Genomic DNA, 19,959 nt, shown 5'->3' with positions numbered 1-19,959 from the left:
CCGCAGGACACCTAACCTGGGGCAGCACCGGGCTCTGGGTGACAGTGGGAGTCTAGGAAAGCCAGTTAACTTCTTCGTGAAAGTTTGAGTAGAGTTTTCGGCAACCACTTCCTTGGCTCTTTCTTTATTCATCCACCCCTCGTGCCTTTAATTCTCCATTTGTCTTTGTGAAATTGGGACTCTAATGTCCGTTTTTACTACTTTTATTGTGGACTTTGTTTCCTCCTACTCGGTGGGTCCGTCAGGTGATTTGTACTGAAAAGAAAGACACACACAACTACATGACGGGATCCTTGCCCCAACTGTCAGGTCTTCCTCAGCATGGACAGATGCAAGCCTGTGTTGTGTGGGAAGTGGGGGTGGGCGGGTGCCATGACACTCTTGTCCTACTGTTCTCTGTGTCCGAACCTGTATCGCTCTTCAAAGGAAACCCAGTTTCTGTTCCATTTGCACGAAATTGCTTTTAAAACAGAGTTTCCGCAACGCTACAATTTCCCAGTCCGTGAGTGTTTGTCACGCAAGCTAGAGGGCCTGATTTTGGATTCTCAGGACACGTTTTTCATTTTTGGTTTTGGGTTTTTGGTTTTTGGTTTTGTTTTTTTAAAGCTGGCCACTGAGATAGGAGACTCCCTGGGACTGCTGTCTAATTAGTCTAGATAATGCTTGAGCTCCCGGTTCAGGCAAAGATCCTGTATCAAAAAAATTAAATTAAATTAAATTAAAAAAGGTAAAGAGATTGAAATATCTGGCCTCCACACATAAGGAGAGAGAGAGAGAGAGAAAGACAGAGACAGAGACAGAGACACAGAGACAGAGCACAGTGAGACAGAGACACAGAGACAAAGACAGAGACACAGAGGCAGAGTCACAGAGAGAGGCAGAGAAATAGACACAGAGAAAGCAAGAGAGACAGAGACAGAGACACAGAGGCAGAGACAGAGAGAGACAGAGAGACAGAGACAGACATACGCACACACAGAGAGAGACAGAGACAGTGAGACAGAGACACAGAGACAAAGACAGAGACACAGAGGCAGAGTCACAGAGAGAGGCAGAGAAATAGACACAGAGAAAGAAAGAGAGACAGAGACAGAGACACAGAGGCAGAGACAGAGAGAGACAGAGAGAAAGAAACAGACAGACGAACACACAGAGAGAGACAGAGACAGTGAGACAGAGACACAGAGACAAAGACAGAGACACAGAGGCAGAGTCACAGAGAGAGGCAGAGAAATAGACACAGAGAAAGCAAGAGAGACAGAGACAGAGACACAGAGGCAGAGACAGAGAGAGACAGAGAGACAGAGACAGACATACGCACACACAGAGAGAGACAGAGACAGTGAGACAGAGACACAGAAACAAAGACAGAGACACAGAGGCAGAGTCACAGAGAGAGGCAGAGAAATAGAGACAGACACAGAGAAAGCGAGAGAGACAGAGACAGAGACACAGAGGCAGAGACAGAGAGAGACAGAGAGACAGAGACAGACATACGCACACACAGAGAGAGACAGAGACAGTGAGACAGAGACACAGAGACAAAGACAGAGACACAGAGGCAGAGTCACAGAGAGAGGCAGAGAAATAGAGACAGACACACACAGAGAGAGACAGAGACACAGGCAGAGACAGAGAGAGACAGACAGAGACAGACAAACAGAGAGAGAGAGAGAGAGAGAGAGAGAGAGATTACTTAATTTTGTCCTTTATGCTTTCTTCCACTTAAACAGAAAAACAACCAACACCCATCAGTGGAAGAATCAGCCGGTTCAGATGGACGCCAAAGGCACGTTCCTCAGCTAGGAAGCACTGAAACCAAGGTTGCCTGTGTAGTGCCAATGCCTGCGTGCATTCTCTCTGGCCAGACCAGAATTATTTTCCTGCTCCATGCCCAGTTTGCCTAAAATACACAGAAAAATGCAGAAATGGTAGTCTTTCACAATTTTATCACCTTAGTAACTAAACCTAATTTAAATACAGAAGAGAAAAACAAAGTGAATATATTGTATTGACCCAGATATCCCCCCTCCAATCCCAACCAAGATTTCTGTTATAATTACTTACACACAGAAGGTACCGCTGCCCTCAACTTTTTCTGCACTACTAGCTCAATACAGTAGCAAATACTCCGTGCTTCGATAACGGCCATTGAAGGGGAGGTCTTAGCGTGCACCGAGACACTGCAGAGGAGTGACATATGGTCAGTGTTGACAGATACCCTTCAGCCTCTCAGGAGAATGACATGGGACAGCATGAAGGCAGTAATGTGGAAATGGATCCTTTTCACACATTTAATAGCACCTACTGGGTTTCCATGGTGACCCACCCATCTGCCTCAGGTATAAAGTGAAGTCAGAATGGCTTCCTGCTCCTTGGCAGCACACTAATAGAACGATAGATAGTGATTCCTCCTTCCCTGTCTTCTTGGAAAAAGATGACATTCGGAGACAGCTCTGTCAGAATGGAGGAGTCTACTAGGAAGAAACAAGAAAGTGGGTGCAGAGAAATAAAACCACAAGGATAAGAAACAGTAGTGTCCACTGTGACTACAGAGTCTGAGGCAGGCCAAGATTAATGTTTAATTCATGGACAGTGAGAAGGCAGCCAGGGATAGAGTCAGAATAATATGTAATTGGTTGTCTTAGAGACTGGAAGAGGTGGGACTAGCCTTAGGAAGAGCTCTTAGGAGGCAGAGAGTGATGGGAATGTGGTCTTCTCTGGGGTATTGTACACTGAGTGTGAAAGCAGATCTATGTCAGAGATGCTTACGACATTTTATATTCATGGAAAACAAGACAGTCTTGAGTCGTCAAAGCTATTTGGTATTTATTGTGTATTCGATTCCTTCTGTGATCAGGACTTGGAGTAATATCTAATGATATACTCCACTCAGTTTGAAGGAGCACAGAGTCTACTTAGGAGAAAATTATGTTAAAAGCATAATGATACACGATAAAATATTGACTATCAAGTGGGTGTCATAGTGAACTGATATAATTCCAGTTAAAATGAGACTGCTGTGAGAATTTGAGACATTGCAAGCACACAGCACCCTCCAAATATTTCAGATGTCTTAAAGCTTCAAAACAACATGACTAGCACTGCCCTTGTGGTTAATTCAGTGAATTGGTTCTCTTTTTTAAAAGACAAATGGGGGGGGGGGTTGGAGGGATGGCTCAGAGGTTAAGAGCACTGGCTGCTCTGGCAGAAGACGTGAGTTTACTTCCCTGCACATGTCTGGTGGCTCACAACTGCAACTCCTAGGGGATCTAACCCCTCCCCTGACCTCCCCCAGCACCAGGCATGCAGGTGATGCACACGCATACATTCATACACAAATAATATCAAACCTTAGGAAACAGCAGCAGCCAAAAGACACAGTGGTGATGAGAACGACTGGGTGTCCTGTCAGCCATGCATCAGCAACAAGGAGAGGAGACCCAGTCATCTTCAGGTAGCCAGGGGGCATCTGACTTCAGAAAAATCCATTATTAAAGTACCTGTGTGGAGACGAGATAAGAAAAGCAAGGTGAGGGTTCTTCTCTTCTTAGAATCTAGGGCGGCAGGCAGCTCTGGAAGACATTTAAGGAGTTTCATTATTGTGAGTGATCGAGACGTGACACAAGATTAGAAACAGTACCTCATACTGCTGATCGGAACTTTGGAAGGCTCTGAATAGAATGTGACTTTTGATGGGTTTTCGGGGACACAAAAGAGTATATCTGTCAGAGAAAGGGGAAAACACTTGGACACAGTAAACAGTGAAGCACAGGAACCCGGGATCAGTCAAAAGCCATGTCGTCAAAGCTGATACATGGGATCAGAGCCAAGCTATTACACAGACACTGCCGAGTCTCAAACCTGTACCTTGTGATTTATAGGCTTCCAGACTAAAATGCAGTTTTGTCCCAGTGATGGAGCCAAGCAGTTTCAGCAGTGGGGGAAGAAGACAGGAACAGGCAAATGACCACATAGATACAGCTTATATCCAAAATCAGACATGGGGTGAGGGGGACAGATTTGTTATGTGTCAGAGTATTTAACTCCACAGCCATCCTCAGAAGTAGGGAAAGCATTGAAGTTGGGTTACAAAAGCAAAATGACCGGTACCTGAAGAGAAAAAACTCGAGTCAGACATTCTCCCTGGGTGGCCCAGGCTACCTTCTAGAAACTATTCACGATCTGAGGAACAGTTCTTGAGCTTTGGATGGTACTCAATTTAACGGACTGTTAGAGCAGAGAGCAACCAATGTGCACCAGTTACCTGCAATTCTTGTCTTCCTGGTACTGTGTGTCAAATTAGGTTCCTGAGGACATAATATAGTCAGCACATCTCCAATATTATATGATCAAACAACCTGTCTGCCTTTAATGCCTCAAAGAAAGTGCCAGACTTGTCTTCACAGTCCTGGGGGAGCGGGGAGGGTAGGGGTGCAGCTAGTTTGGTTTAAGCTACCTAACGTTTCCACTTGATCTGCACCCAAGCCTCACACACCAGCACTCTCGATGACATCTCTCCCTCATTTTGTCACAGCTCAGGATGGTACAGTATCCCAAAATGGGGAGTTGATGAAAGGTAAAGGCATGTTTTGGATTTTGAGGGCGTCCTTTCCGAAGAACTTGAGGACTCCCCAGAGTGCGTGCGATCCCTGCCACGCCCATGCAACCCGCGGGTGACTCACGGTCGCGAGTGACCGGCCTCCAGGGATCTGAGCCTACACAGACTCTTGCCCACTCTGGATTTCTTTCGGAGGAGTGGCGAGGGCGTGGCAAGGCGTGGCCATCCAGGGTGTGAGCCCCACCCCCGTGCCAGAGCGCAAGCGCGGGCTGCGGCGGGCCAAGATGGCGGCAGCGGCAGCAGCAGCGGCGGCGACCGAGCAGGTCTGTGAGCCTGCTGCGGCCGAGGGTTTGGGAAGCCGGGTGGTCGGTTCGACCCCACAGAGGGCGGGGACGAGGGCGCGAGAGCCGAGCTGAGGCGGCAGAGCGAGGCGACAGGGCGGGGCAGCAGGGCGGGAGCTGTCCGCAGTCAAGATGCTGGCGAAGGCCGGGCTGGACCCAGGGCAGCGGCTCGGCCGGAGAGGGGAGCTGTCCCTCTGCGGGAGTGATACGGGTCATGGCCTGCGGAGCCTGCGCCTGGACGTGCCTCTCCGCAGCCAGAAACTATGAGGATAAAAATAACATCAGTTGGGGCTGGGAGGCTGCCCGATACCAGCCAAGTCGTGGTCAGCTGTTGCCTGGCGTGGATCGTGGCCAGGTCTTGTTTCTGTGTGGCTGGCGTGCCCGATGTGCAGACGGCCCTGATTTCCCCGCCCACTTTGGTTTCTCGGAGATTCAGACACCAATATAAAACTGACCGTTGTCTAGTGGATTTAAGATTACTTCTAAGAAATGCGTTATCAAATGTTTCCTGGTCTTCGTTGTAAGCGTAGAATAGTTTAAAGGCTTCCCCTCAAATATCAAGCTGTACTTGAGCATGCACATATACGTGTATGTGCGTGAAGGGCATGAATACATGCTCGTGCATGTAGTTGCCAAAGTGACTTCTTATAACAAAAAGCTATTTTTGTCACTTCTTTACTGTTGTTTCCCTTTATAAATAACCAGTAAGATGATTTCTCTCTAAAAAGTCTCATTCTTCAACTTCAACGTGGGGAGAAAGTGAAGGAGTGAAGTTGATAATATTCAATTGAGGAATATTTTCTTAAGTGGCTAAGATTTTAGTGACAGATGGGTGTTAAGTTTGTGTTCCTGGAGGACTCGTTCTAGGGGATATGAAAAATAGACATGAAATCTGCTAAACAAACACCGAAGTCTGCTGTGACAATAGGCAAGTGAACTTGTTGGGAATGAAGCCATTCCTTGGTTTTCCTAGTGTACCCCTTAACTCTGGGTTAGAGGAGTCTTTGTTCTTCTATGGGTGTATCTTGGTACTCTGAGGTTCTACTCTACTGAAAAGTTACAATGGCCTGCTCACTTGGCTACCCTAACCCAGAGCAGGGCTGACTGAAGGAAGCTAAGGAGAAACACACATTGGGCTTAGTCTCAACTTTATGTTTGAGCAGGAAAGGTTGCTTTAGTCTTTGGGATCCCACTAACTATGTAATCTATTCTGTGTGGGAGTCACTGTAGACCCTGCTGTGTCACAGTCACTGGGTCCTGGCAGGTCTGCTTCTTAAAGCTTCTCCCCCAGCTTCACCCAAGGAAAACGTTGGTGTCTTCGTTTCCAGCTCTTTATTCCAGTTCTCAGTTAGAGTGTGAGTTTGCTTCAGTGTAAATGTCTTCAGTAGGGGCTAGCAAGATGGCTTAGTAGATAAAGTGACAGCCACAAAGCCTGACAACTTGGTTCCTGAGTTCAGTTCTGAGAACCGTCATGGTGAGATGAGAGGCCCAACTCCCAAAGGTTGTTCTTTGACCTCCACACACATATATCGTGATGCATGTGCCTCCACCCCCACAACACTAAATGAAATCAAAGGAAGAGGTGCAGAAGGGGAGGAGGAAGAGACTGGGGCAGGAGAGATGGGGAGAAGGAGGAAGATTGGGAAGAAGTAGGGGGAGGAAAATTAGCAGGAGGAGTGGGAAGAAACAGGAGGAAGCAGCAGCAGCCACAGCAGCCTCAGAGGCACTGCCCTGAGGATTAAGTTCATCTCGTGTATGGTGACGCTTTTGTTGGTTACCACATCTTTCACTTCATTTTTCCCTTCATGTATCTGTCTAGCCCACCCTCGCTTATCTCCTCATTACCTCAAACCTCCATCAACATATCAGCAGGAGCCTGCTGACCTCTGTAAAGTGTTCACCTAGCATTCAACATGCTGAAACGCATGTCCCGTGTGCTCAGAAACCTCCAGTGACTCCAAACAGAGCATAAGATTAGAATAGAGTCTACACACCCTGCTGAGAACTGGCTCAACCCGGCTCCTCTTTCCACATTTCTTCTCCGGTGTTGCCATGTCTGACCCGCCCACTCCTCCCATTTTCCTAACAACTCAGAGTGTCCCGGCTCTCCCGAACTCTGCAACATGCCATGCCTACACTACTGACTCGGGCACCCTGACATATAGAGTGCATGTGCCATGGAACTCACAGTGCAGGTCCATAATACCTACAAAAAAGGATCATGTCCTCCTTCTTAAGTTCCAACTTACTGTGACAGTGCTGAGCATAACCGTCCTTAGTGCCGTCTACAATAAGTGAATCGTCTCAGAGCTCTGGGAAAAAAGAACACAAAACTTGGGCAGTAACCATTCCTGCTGGTCCTTTTGTATTTTTATTACATAACATGATTACTTAATGTCACTTATAGTCAAGGTCAGAAGTTCTCAAGTTTTTCTTTTTAATCCCAGATTCTACTTATCCTCTTAACTATCTGTTGGTATTTATCATAATTAGAAGTTAACCTGAGAAATTATGAAAACAAGGAATGCTTGAGCAAATACTTTATCAGCTTTTAGAATAATTCTGTTATTGTAAATGGTCACACGGCCTCTGGAGATACCAGCATTCATCCAAAAGAGTGGGAGAGTAAAACACAAATCTTACTGTTGTTTTTAAAAACATTTCTGACATTTCAGACCCTGAAGAATATTCAGTTGACATCCGTCCTAAACATATATGCTCATGAACCTGCCCCTGAGCACTTGGAAAATTACTGATCTAGAATAATGTAGGCTTTAATCCGTTGAGTTGTAAGTAGCAACTGTGTCAATCATTCCAAATTCTTTTCATGTAAGTGAAAAATATATGAGTAAAAATCTAATAAATGATTAGTAAAGATATCCACTTCAATGTGTGTACATACATGTATGTGCACTCATTATTAAAGATAATATTATCCAATACAATATATGTGTGCACGTATATGTGCACTCATTAGTAAAGATAATATTATCCACTGCAATATGTGCGTGCATGTGTGTGTGCGTGTGTGTGTGTACCAACTCTGCCCAGAAGTGAGCTGTACCCATGTTGACAGGAGGATGACTGAAAGCAGAAAGTGTGCTACATGACAGTAATCCTGAAACCTGCAACACACTGTGACTTGCAACTTATTCGTGGGACATCTACCAACAACCAGTTCAGCCTTCTTTAATTGTGAATTTGGATTTAACAAACACATCAAAAGGCGTTTGCATTCTGGTCATTGCAAATGACTGTTGCATTCTGTTTTGTTTTTAGCAAGGTTCCAACGGGCCAGTGAAGAAGTCCATGCGGGAGAAGGCAGTGGAACGAAGGAACGTCAACAAAGAGCACAACAGCAACTTCAAAGCTGGGTACATTCCCATCGATGAAGACCGGCTGCATAAAACCGGGCTGAGAGGGAGAAAGGGCAACTTAGCCATCTGCGTGATTGTCCTCCTGTTTATCCTGGCTGTCATCAACCTGCTTGTGAGTAGATGGGACACTGCACTCTCTCTGGAGTTACCCTGGGGTAGTTTCATCTTTTTACCATAGATGGGAATCATAGATGGGATCATAGTTTCTGCTTAGTACTGTGTTTTGGGACAGTCTTATCTATATGTGTTCTTCTCTCCCAGTGGACGACATAAAATGTTAGTGCTTGACATAAAAACCTAATAGGCTTCTCTCTCCAGTCCCACAGAAATAAGTAAGCAAACCTGAGAAATCCTATAAGATAATATAGCCATATATTAATCTCATCTAGAAAAACATTGAGGGTTCTCCCTTTAAAGGAGTTATCTTTTAATATAGGCTGCGTAAAGTCAGTGGAAGAGAACTTCACTGTGACTTTATTGCCCTTTTCTCTCAAAAAAAAAAAAAAAACCAATTTCACTCAATGTTGTTTGTAAAACATGAGCAGTCTAGCGGCATTGACAGTCTGTGTCTTATATGTAGTCTCAGCCCCCAGGGTCAAGCTGAAGGCTCTACCAGACCCATTCTCACTGAGGTTGAGGCCCCAGCCTGTGTTTTCTCCTGGATACTTAATGTTTCTTTAATATGGCATTGTAACTCTGGCGGTTAACCCTGGAACCCTCTGGCACCAGCTTCTCCATGAAGGATACCGTCTGTTAAAAGAGAGCCAGTGGGTTTTCTCTCTCTTTTTTTCCCAGTGTTCTTGAGAAGGCTTTGGACTCCGTGTTCTTCCAAAACATTTGTGTCTAATCCCCCACTGAGATCAGAGCTGCCACAGTTTAAACAAAGCACCATCAGTAGTTCTCCTCAGCATTCTAAATCCACTGTGCCTTACACATGTGCTTACGACATCCCAACCCCCTCTCTAAAGTAACAGTGGCAGGAGACACAGTCGTATTTGAAGGCAGTGAGAGGTGACCGAAACCCTCAGGCATAATTTATGAAGACAAAAGAAGAAGGAGAATGGCAGATAACTTATCAGTGTGTGTGTGTGTGTGTGTGTGCGTGCGTGTGTGTGTGTGTGTGTGTGTGTGTGTGTGTGTGTGTGTGTGTTGTGAATGTGAAGGGTCACAACCTGTATTGGCAAAGTGCTTTACAGAAGCCAGCATTAGAAAGTAAGGGCCTTACCAACCAGGTTCAAGACAGGAATTGAAATAGATGAATTGTGGGAAAAATCTGTGGTTAGTGAAATTCCCTGAGCCTCATTTCCCAGCTAAGCAGATTCCCCCGCTAACCACAGCCAAACTGTATATATCAGACGCCCTGGACCACCGCATGAGCGAGCTACCATCCTGAAAGCCGGGCATCCTGACTGAGCACTAGAGCCTCACTAGAGCCTCACTAGAGCCTCACTTCCTACACTCCTTTACCTTCATCCTCTGCCTCCAGCTACTCCAAGCAGACCAGAGATGGAGGACTCCTCCCTCCCTGGAGAGTTAAAGCACCCAGAGGTAGAACACCACATGACAGTGAGATTTGACAGGGCCTATAAAAAGCCTGCTTTCCCTACTGCAAAGCCCATAGGTCAGGGGCCCACCCACAGAGTCCTCTGTGGGCCTGCTGTGCTGGTAAATCCCAGCAGGAGATGCTAAAGAGACAGGGTCACTCATTCTCTCTGGGCTTTTTACAGCTGCACAGTTAAGTAAGTGTACCCCGTCAAGGCTCAGGAGACTGTGAGCCTAACTATGAGAGCTGGAAACTGATGGAGACCAAAAACCACCATGGGCAAAGCAGAAACTTGGAGAGATGAGAAAAATGAAATGAACGGCAAAAAACAAAAGCCCAAAGCCATGGCACACACTCCTGTCACCCAGTCCTTGGGAGTTAGAGGCTAGCCTCCATCACATAGGGCATGAAAGTCTAGCCTGGACTGCATGAGGTCCTGTCGCAGGAAACTACAACACAAAGAACTCCTTAAAACTAAAATTAGCATCTTCAGAGAAATGTGATATTCCATCCATGAAACAAAAATAACGTGACATTCAAATGGTGCAATTAAATAAAGAAGTCACAGAAAGTCACACTGCGGCTGGAGAGATGGCTCAGCTGTTAAAAGCGCTGTCCTCTCTTGCAGAGGTCCAGGCTTGTTTCCAACACCTACATGGCAGCTTACAACTGCACAGTTCCAAATGACGTGATGTCCTCTTCCGGCCTCTGAGGACACTGCATGCATGGGATGCAGACAATCATGGAGGCAGAACGCCTATACTCACAAAAAGTAAACAAAGTTTTAAAAAGGGAAACAGAAGCTCTTCCATGGAGTCCTACAACATTAAACCATCATTCTGGGACATGCTAATAAAAGGAGGTTCCAAAAATGAGAACAGAGAAAGCATTGAAGGAAATAAATCAAATAGAATGATTTTAAGGGAATTCTCTGAAGCCCAGTGTCGTGGCAACAATCTTTGAATTCCAGCTATCAGGAAGTAAGGCAGTATCTCTGTGAGTTCAAAGCCAGCCTAGTCCACAGAGTGGATTCTAGGACCACCAGGGATAGAGTGAGACCCTGTCTGGATGAGGGGGGGGAGGAAGAAGGAGGAGGAGGAAGAGGAGGAGGAAAAGGAGGAGGAGGAGGTGGAGGAGGGGGAAGAAGCAGGGGAGGAGGAGGAGGCGGAGGAGGAGGGAGAGGAGGAGGAGGAGGAAGAAGAGGAAGAAGGAAGAAGGGAGGAGGAAGAGGAGGAAGAAAGAAAAGTAAAAAGAGAAAATCCTCTAGAAAATTTGAAACCAGTCTGGGCTCAGTGTAATACATTCTAAAAAGAGAAGGCAGCAGAAGGAGGGAAAGACAGACAGACAGACCACACTATCACTATAAAATCTAAGAAAACTGTAAATAAGATATTTAAAACTTTTCGAGAGAGGTGAGAAAGGTGTTTTGTGGGAAGGATCCAAGCACAGGGTGTCCCTGGACCTGTTGTGAGCAATGGAAAGATCCGGACAATAAGGCTATGGCCTTCAGAGGTCAGGTCTCAGAAGCACATGTCTAACCATATTGTCTCACATACATGAGGGACTGTATACCATCTTACCATACACATGTGCCAAACAGTTTCCTTCTAAATAAGCCTCTGTGCTACCAAAACAAAGTCCTACAGCATGAGAGATGCAGACACAGGAAACTGGGCATCTCATGGTGAGAAAGCATGGGAGAAAGTTCACAGCTCCATCATGTGGGTGGCCCAGAGAATGGCCAGTCCCCAGTGAGCAGAGAGACCAGGTGCAGGAAAATTCACCAGAGGAGAAAGGCAGAACTGATCTTGTCTGAGCAGCTTGAATTGCAGAATGTTTATTTTACTGAGAGATTTGCAGAAATATACAAGTGTTCAAGATTTAGTTCAATTTATCAAATAAAAGAAAATATGGACTATGAAGACATAAATATTAAAAGAAGATTAGGGTATAGCGTTTGGTGGTGAAGAATACTTACATGGTCAGTAATTGCTACACACAGGTTTCACCAAGTCTGTTTGGAGTTCGAAGAGAAAAGACATAACAGTGAGCTCAAATTCTCATCTGCTAAAATAGGAGATACAGCCTTAGTCGGCAAAGAAGAAGTAAAGGATACACTATTTAAGAAAGGGAGATCAGGTCTCGATGGAATAGGAAAAGTAACACTGCCATGTATGATGGACCTTCTGGCATGCCTGGCCCTTGACCGTGGGCCATCTTCATAAAAATATCCTCTAAGACGACCACCGGGTGGTGTTTTCATCTCACTGATTAAACGTGTCAGGAGACCTCACACGTGGAGAGCATTGCTGTTTGCTTCCAGGTGTGTCTCATGGGTCCTCGTAAGAGTAAACATGCCTGTCTTTCAGATTACACTTGTCATCTGGGCCGTGATTCGCATTGGGCCAAATGGCTGTGACAGCTTGGAGTTTCATGAGAGCGGTCTGCTGCGATTCAAGCAAGTGTCCGACATGGGTGTCATCCATCCGCTTTATAAGAGCACAGTGGGAGGAAGGCGGAATGAAAACCTGGTCATCACTGGCAACAACCAGCCGGTACGTCTCCACACTGAGGGCAGTGTGTGGGGGTGGAGGGGCGTGGACAACAGTTCTCACCAGAACCTACAGATGAAAGCTGGAAATCAGCATCTTCCCTTTTAAAATATGCATCAGTACACAAACTTACCCATAGCCATAAACACTCAACAGTCAGAGATATGTTGGCTTTATAATCTTGCTGGAGCTAAGTACTTACTATTCCAGATTTTCCCAGTAGAAGCACTCACTGATGTAAGAATATGGAGATCACTATTTTCTCTTCCATGTGACAAAGCCATTGTAAAAGCCCCCTTCCAGATCTGGAGGCCCAGATTCTGCGAATCAGGAAGAGAAATGCTACTTGGTGGCAGATAAGTCACGGTGGCTACTAAAACTCAGGCCTTTAACTGAATGAAACCTCAAGGGTGTTCCTTACCTCCACCATGGCTGTCTTAGGGCCCGGCCATGTTCCCATGTCCTGTGTTGTCGTACAGTAGGTCATGTATAAGCAAAGGAGTGTACAGACCTGCATTTTAAAATTGTGTACCATCCAGAGTTTAATGGGCAGGTGCAATTAAAAGAATTTAACGTTTGGCTCTTACTGTCATATTAGATTTTGTCCGTACTGTTCTGTGGTACTCCTAAAATCAAGTCTTCATAAATTTTGTTTGCAGCATTCTTTGCAATCATACTGACAATGAAGCATTTTTCTCAAGATTGTTTTTCAGCAAGGGACAACCAAGCTGAGTGTTGAAAAGAACAAAACCTCCATCACCAGCGACATTGGAATGCAATTTTTTGACCCAAGGACACAAAATATCTTATTCAGCACAGACTACGAGACTCATGAGTTTCACCTGCCAAGTGGAGTGAAAAGTTTGAACGTTCAGAAAGCGTCAACTGAAAGGGTTTGGTTCATTCTTTTTATCATCACTGATGGGGGAATTTGTCAGCAGTTATTCCCTGGGGGAAGGGTTTGGGCCACCTGAAAACATACTTTGGACCACTGGAGGCCTGCAGAGCCCTGTCCTCAGCCTGCGCATGCACTGCCAAGTCCTCTCTTTATGTTAATCCCCACAGTTACAAACCTGCCCTTCATAGTCCAGAGCTGAGACGTTCCCTTCTCTGTGATAAAGATTCTCTCATTACCCACAAACCCCTTAGCATGTGCTTTCATTTTTAGATCACCAGCAACGCTACCAGTGACTTAAACATCAAAGTCGATGGGCGTGCAATTGTGCGAGGCAATGAAGGCGTGTTCATCATGGGCAAAACCATTGAATTTCACATGCGAGGGGATGTGGAACTGAAGGCTGTGAGTATCTTTTTTTCTGTGTGAATTGATTATTTTGAATAAGATAAGATAGACTGTGAAATGAAAGAAAATTATAAAATTTGTAAAATATCTCATTTTTTCAGAACATGTACAGTTTATAAAATCTGGAAGGATGGAGTAAATATTAATAATATTTAGCTAAGAATGGTAGAATAACAGGTGATTTGATTTGTAATTCTGCTTGTTCACATTTTTTCTGTTATTTTAAAAGGAGGAAAAACATAACCCAAACAGACCTCCGATAATTTCAGGAGATCAAACCATGTGTCCCTAAAGTAGCTGCTGTTGGTCCATTGAAGGTCATTCCTGTTCATTTCCAAGTTTTGTGTCCAAGGCTACAAGAGAAGAATGCTTGAATGGGGTCACACGCTTTTCTCTGACACCTGTGAGCTGTGAGGGAGGGAGTCTGTCATCACTGTGACATTACTTCAGCGTCACAGATTTTCCCAGAGCTTCAGTCAGTCTTACTTCAAGCAGGGGAGCTGCAGCCTGCACCCCTCTTACGAGCTTGCAGTTTCAGCCAGAATGGAGTTACACGTGCCTCTGGGCACCTCAGGCACGCTGCTTACCTAGGGCTGAGGAAATGTGTGTTACCAAGGAGCATCTGACAATAGCAGCCTTAAACCTGAACAGAAGTCAGGTTAGAAGTCGTTGTCCCCTTTCAAAAAGCGTTCAGTAATATAATTCTTAGAAATAATAAACTTTAGAAAGAAAAGTAGGTGTTTCGCTTTGACAGTTTCCCCCTAATTTCTAATATTGAAAAAAATACTCAGCTTTGTACGTCAGCTGATATCAATAGTTAGATTTAGAGGGTAAGCTAATCATTAGCAACAATTTCACCAAACTACTTTTTAAATGTTTCACTTTTAATTGACCTGCGATATTGTTTTTTATGTGGTACATTGTATGTTTGGATATATGTGCACATGATCAGGTTAGAGTAATCAGAATGTATACTATCCTAGACATCCCCAATGCTCTTAGATGAAGAGCATTCGAGTTTATCTCTCTCCACTTTCAGTACACGAATCCTGTTAACTTTACTCGCCCCTATGCTACAACGTATTGAATGCGCTTTAAGAAATATTTTCAAGAGAGTAAAATTAGATGACCACAAGATGGCAGCATAGAAACAAAATCTGAAACAGCCCTTACCGCTGCATTTCCTACACGCAACTTTCAGAATAATACTGAGTGTTTTGTTCTGAAAATAAATAATCTCAGAAATAGGAAGCTGTTCTATTCCAAACATTCCAGGCCAAGGCCTTTCCATAGCAGTTGCCATTTCTGCCCCTCTGACAGTCTTGAGTGATGACCCCCCATGCTCACAACCTCCGTGCTGGCCTTTCCTGTTAATTGGGGTTCTCTGGTCCAGCTGCCCACCCCCTTCCCCACTTTCACACCCACAGGCATCTGAACTGCTCGGGTGTAAAATCTTGGTGCCCTGGCTCCAGCAGCCGCGTGGGCAGCAGGCACACTCTTACAGAGTGACACTTAGCAGAGGGAGGCGATAAGAGACCAGCACACAGGAAACTCTGCAGGGCATGAGGTGGGATACGCTACAAGGGAAGACAAGCAGGGGGATAAAGGATGTATGAAGCACAGAGGCCCAGCTCCCCTGCAGGGAGGGCACCTGCAGCCCTGGCTGCTCCTAGCCAATGCAGCATGTGTGGGCGGGCTACTGCACTGCCTGGGGCAGCCTGGTGGCTCCCCTTTGCTTCATCCATTAGATATGAGCTACTTCTCTACCCAGAAACTATGAGGTGGGGTCTCACCTGTACCTTAGACTAGCCTGGACTCAAATCCTCCTGCCTCTCAAGTGCTGAATCGGAATGTGGGGGTGGATATAGATCTGTGTCACAGCGCCTGCTGCAGAGGAACCTTTTTAAAAACCGTCTCTTATCACCCTCTAAGTGGGCTTTTCTTCTATTTCCAAATAACCCCCCACGTCTCTCCCCAGTCTTACAGGTCTGCCCCCATTATTTCTTTGTCTCACATCCTACTGTGTCCCTTTCCTTAGCCTCTGTGCTTCATACACCCTGAGCCTACATAACACTCCCCCTCACTGGGGGCCTTCCAGTCAGTGTCCTCCACTGGAGTGCCTTCCCCAGTGACCCACGTGGCCCACTCACTCACAGCTCCACTTCTGTTGGGATGTGACCTTATCAGGAAGACTGTCTCTGGTACCTTGTATAAACTACAGTCGTCAGCCACCCACTCTATTCCCCCTGCTTGTCTTCCCTTGTAGCACGTATCCCACCTCATGCCCTACAGAGTTTCCTGTGTGCTGGTTTCTTATCGCCTCCCTCTGCTAAATGTCACTCTGTAAGAGTGTGCCTGCTGCCCATGCGCTTACTGTCATCTCCCCATGCCAGGATGGTGTCTGCCAGATGATAGTATTTAGTAACTGTTAAATGGTAAAGAAGAAGAGAGGCAGAAGGGAGAGAAGTAGAAACTTACTGGTCTCTTGGGCGGCTGAGATGGCTCAGTTGGCCAAGTGCTTCCAAACAAGCATGGAGACATGAGTTCAGAACCATCGCACCCAAATAAAAAGCCACACATGACAGCGGCATGAGCCTATAGCCATGGTGCCAAGGCAGTAGAGGCAGATGGGTCAGACAGTGTAGCTGACCTGCTGAGTTCTAGATTCAGTGAAAGAGAGGCCTTGCAACAAGGAGCACGCTATTAAAGCCATTGTCACAGACACACATGTTCAACCTCTGAGCTCCGTGTGCACACACACACACACACACACACACACACACACACACACACACACACGGTCTTAAGAGTCTACAGATGAGAATGGTTCTGTAGCTATGAGTATAAATAAAACTTCAGTTTCTTTGAAGGTCTAATTTAATAAACTATATAGTTTTAATATGTAATTGAATTTCTATTAATTAAAATTAGTTTCCTATAAGAGAAAAATAATCCCACCCCATTAATATCAACATCAGTCAGTAAAAATTCTCTGGAGTCAAAAAGTGAAAATTATCCAAAACTGTGTTATCAGTCACACTATGTGCAGGATGTGATTTGCCTAGTGTTTACAAGCTATTTGCAGGTTTGCTGATGCACAGTATGGGCTGACTAAGCGAGGAGTCGCCTTTGAATCCTGGTGTGTATTTTGGTTTTGCTGTGGCCGCAGTTGTTTTGGTCATGGCTTTACTCTCTGACTGCTGCCTCTTCCTCTTTATGTCTCTAAGTCTTGTCTAGTTTAGTAATGTTCTTCTGTGCCCGCTGGAGGAAGTGACTAAACCATGTTACTCTCCGCATAGGAAAACAGCATCATCCTCAATGGCACTGTGATGGTCAGCCCAACACGTCTGCCCAGCTCCTCCGGCGGGGACCAGTCAGGCAGTGGTGACTGGGTGCGGTACAAGCTCTGCATGTGTGCAGACGGCACACTCTTCAAAGTACAAGTAACAGGCCACAACATGGGCTGCCAGGTCTCTGACAACCCTTGTGGAAACACCCATTAGAAGGTGCATCCGCAGGGCTCAGCGTGTTCAGATCTAACTCGACCCTCCCCTTTTGAAGAATGCATGTGAGCCATGTTTCTACAGTTTGCGTAACTTGTAATTATTTTAACTGGGAAACACCACTGTATCTATTATGTGCTCTCCATATTTAAGGGGTTTTGAGTGCCTAAATTCTAATACAATTTAGTAAGTTGCACTGATACTCAAAGGACAGCTCTCTAAAATAATTATGAGAAATTAATAAAATCAAAATTAATCTTTGAAATGTTTTTAACATTCTACTATCTCTTATCCTAAAGGACAAAGGGCTGAAGCAGTTAAGACTCGCCATCAGTAAGCCCTTGGTCATTTCTCGTGGGGAGAGATCCACTAGAGATGTTTGGAGGGCACAGGGACACTGTTTGTGCTCTGTCTTTGGCTTTTAAAGGGGAAGGCACAACAGGTATTTTAATGCATTAACCCAAAGCCACATTTTCACAAACAAGTCATTAAAGAGCTTTCCATATATAAGTTTGTAAAAAGCTATGTTTCCTTAGTTTTGCACTAAAGAAAATACTGTCAGCTATGTTTACTTGGAATAATGATACATGTAAGCTTTTATAGTGTGTGGACATTAGACACAAGCACGGTTCTCACTCCTGTGACAGTAGCTGTCATCCCCAGGCCTCCTCTTGCCGAGCACTGTCCTGGGCACTGTACGCTGGACCTCTCTATTCCGGCTGCACCTCTCTAAGCAAGTGCTTCACTCCCAGCTTTACTCATCAGGAAACTGAAACGTCAGGGAGGTTCAGAAAATTGACCCATACTGTATGGTAAAAGATGGACTCAGGGTTAGAAGTCAAGTACAGTTCCAACCCAGGGGAACCTATTCCAAGTATGTTTCTGCCTTTTTTACAATCTACACTGAATTTTCAACTATTTAAAACTCTCAAAGAATGGGAAAAGCCAAATCCTAATTTACCTAACAGGTAAAAATCTAGCTCGTGTGCTACTCTCTAGTTAAAATAACAGTGCTAGCAAAACATGACCAATCACTGTCAGATTTTAAACTATTTTGAGCCAGTTCTAAGCTGTCATTCAATAAACCGGTCTCCTTGGTCTGCTTGACATGTGAGAGCACCTGAATGAGTGATAGAGAAGCCAACACATTTTTCCCTAAGCCCTGGGGAAGCTCAGTGGAAAGGGAGGAAGCTAGGCCTCAGTAGGCCCAGCTGTCCTGATGTTATTCCTCCAGTGTCCCATACCGGCATCACCCTTTAGAAGTACACTGTGCCTAGAAATTAATATACATGAGAATAAAGGGTGCTAATTCGGGAGACAAAGCAGGTCATTTTAGCTAGGTATAAAACTTTTATCTCTGCTCCTCATCTCAGTCTCATTTTAATTACTTACAGCCCCCAAGTCAGTTGATTCTTAGCATAGTTTATACTTGATTTGAAAGGAATTTCTTGATATTACTAAGACACATGGGATGGGGGATGAAGAGACATAGCTCTAAAGTACAGTAGGGAGGTATCCTGGGCCTAGCTACAGAGACAAGTGTTTGTAGTCTGTCATGGCCACTTAGAACTGTGTGGATAAGAAATCAATATATAAAACAATTTGTATTCAATATTGTCACAATTCTGTCAAATGGAAAAACTGAATACCTTATAGATTGTGAACTCAGGCTAAGGTAAGAGTTGACTTGAGACCTGACACTAAGTGCAGATTTTAGATGTAAAGAAAGAGAGCAATTTATACCTCTGGATATATTCAAGTATTGTTTAATAACTAAATAATGCTCAGAAAAATCATGCTTGGAATTCTCATTTCCATGCTCAGTGTATTTTTAAATTATACATTTGTTACATGTTCTATTTAAATTTGTTTTGAGAATTTCTTTAAATAAATATTTTTTACTAAATCCACAGAACACTATATTACAAAGTATTATTTACTAAATGCAATTCATTTTTTTAAAAAGTGTATTTTTACATGTCTGTGAGAAACACTTGTGTTTTGATACATCTCCATTGAGCACTTTGTAGTTTGAGAATATCCTGATGCTTTGTAAAACTCGTGCTTACTAAGTATGGTATTTTAGACCACACTGTGGTAAACCCACTGACACACTGACTTGGAAACTCTGCCCAAGCCAAGCTTGGCGTACAGGGAAGCCGCACTGTTAAATAGGGCCACCAGGGGGCATATTCCTTCTCATGCGTTCATCTGTTTTGAACGTACCACACTGAGAGGACTTACTGCAGGCCTCTGGAAGGTAGATGCAGGAGGAACCCAGGGAGGAAAACAAACACACATTTAAAGTAAGGACAGTATTCTAGAGATGAATATCAATGCAAAGAGATAGAAAAAAATAAAAGTAAGATTCGTTCTGGATTGTCCAGTGGGGGGAGGGCATCCACAACACAAAGCAAGAGCTACCTGCCAACGTCAGCAGTCTTTTAATCACTTTATTGGCAATCTTTTTGCATTGCAACAGGAGCAAAGTAAACTTTGTGTGCTAGTTTTGATGATGAAAGGTAGAATTTCTACCTGGTTTTGATGAGTGTTTTTATAAAGGGGTTATAATTACTGTGTTAAACTTAATGAAGAGGAGACCATTGAAGTGCTGGTCATTATAATCTTTCGAATGACATCAAGAGGGACAAAGTTTACAAGTTATGCCACACAAAAAATATACCTATGTATTTCTGATTGATGACCTCTGTTTACAATAAAATGCTGAGAACTTGGCTATTGGTTTCTTCATGACTTTATTAATGAGCTTCTACATTAG

The 19,959-nt window shown here is 44.6% G+C and overlaps 1 protein-coding gene across 2 annotated transcripts; it reads left to right on the top strand.

Annotated features, from left to right (window-relative positions):
* The first annotated feature begins 4,820 nt into the window (after positions 1 to 4,820).
* On the top strand, positions 4,821 to 19,915 carry Sgcb (sarcoglycan beta). Of its 2 annotated transcripts, none has more exons than XM_032916119.1 (6): positions 4,821 to 4,884; positions 8,182 to 8,391; positions 12,192 to 12,377; positions 13,076 to 13,267; positions 13,543 to 13,674; positions 16,977 to 19,915. In XM_032916119.1, the coding sequence occupies exons 1-6, from the start codon at positions 4,846 to 4,848 to the stop codon at positions 17,178 to 17,180; spliced, it is 963 nt and encodes a 320-aa protein (XP_032772010.1). In that variant the 5' UTR covers positions 4,821 to 4,845; the 3' UTR covers positions 17,181 to 19,915. The 2 variants fall into 2 exon arrangements, with proteins under 2 accessions (XP_032772010.1, XP_032772011.1); XM_032916120.1 differs by lacking the exon at positions 4,821 to 4,884 and adding an exon at positions 6,584 to 7,691.
* The last annotated feature ends 44 nt before the right edge of the window (positions 19,916 to 19,959 follow it).

Source organism: Rattus rattus, chromosome 11 (assembly GCF_011064425.1).
Source record: "Rattus rattus isolate New Zealand chromosome 11, Rrattus_CSIRO_v1, whole genome shotgun sequence".
Lineage (NCBI taxonomy): Eukaryota > Metazoa > Chordata > Mammalia > Rodentia > Muridae > Rattus > Rattus rattus.
The sequence above is the reverse complement of the archived record's forward strand: the minus strand, read 5'-3'. Positions and strand labels throughout refer to the sequence as shown.

Bases quoted from the DNA above. Each gene is read 5' to 3' on its own strand.
- Sgcb (XM_032916119.1), top strand. From the start codon at position 4,846: ATGGCGGCAGCGGCAGCAGCAGCGGCGGCGACCGAGCAG. The intron at 4,885-8,181 runs GTCTGTGAGCCT...TTTTGTTTTTAG, and splicing joins CAGCGGCGGCGACCGAGCAG to CAAGGTTCCAACGGGCCAGT. The intron at 13,268-13,542 runs GTTTGGTTCATT...TTTCATTTTTAG, and splicing joins AGAAAGCGTCAACTGAAAGG to ATCACCAGCAACGCTACCAG.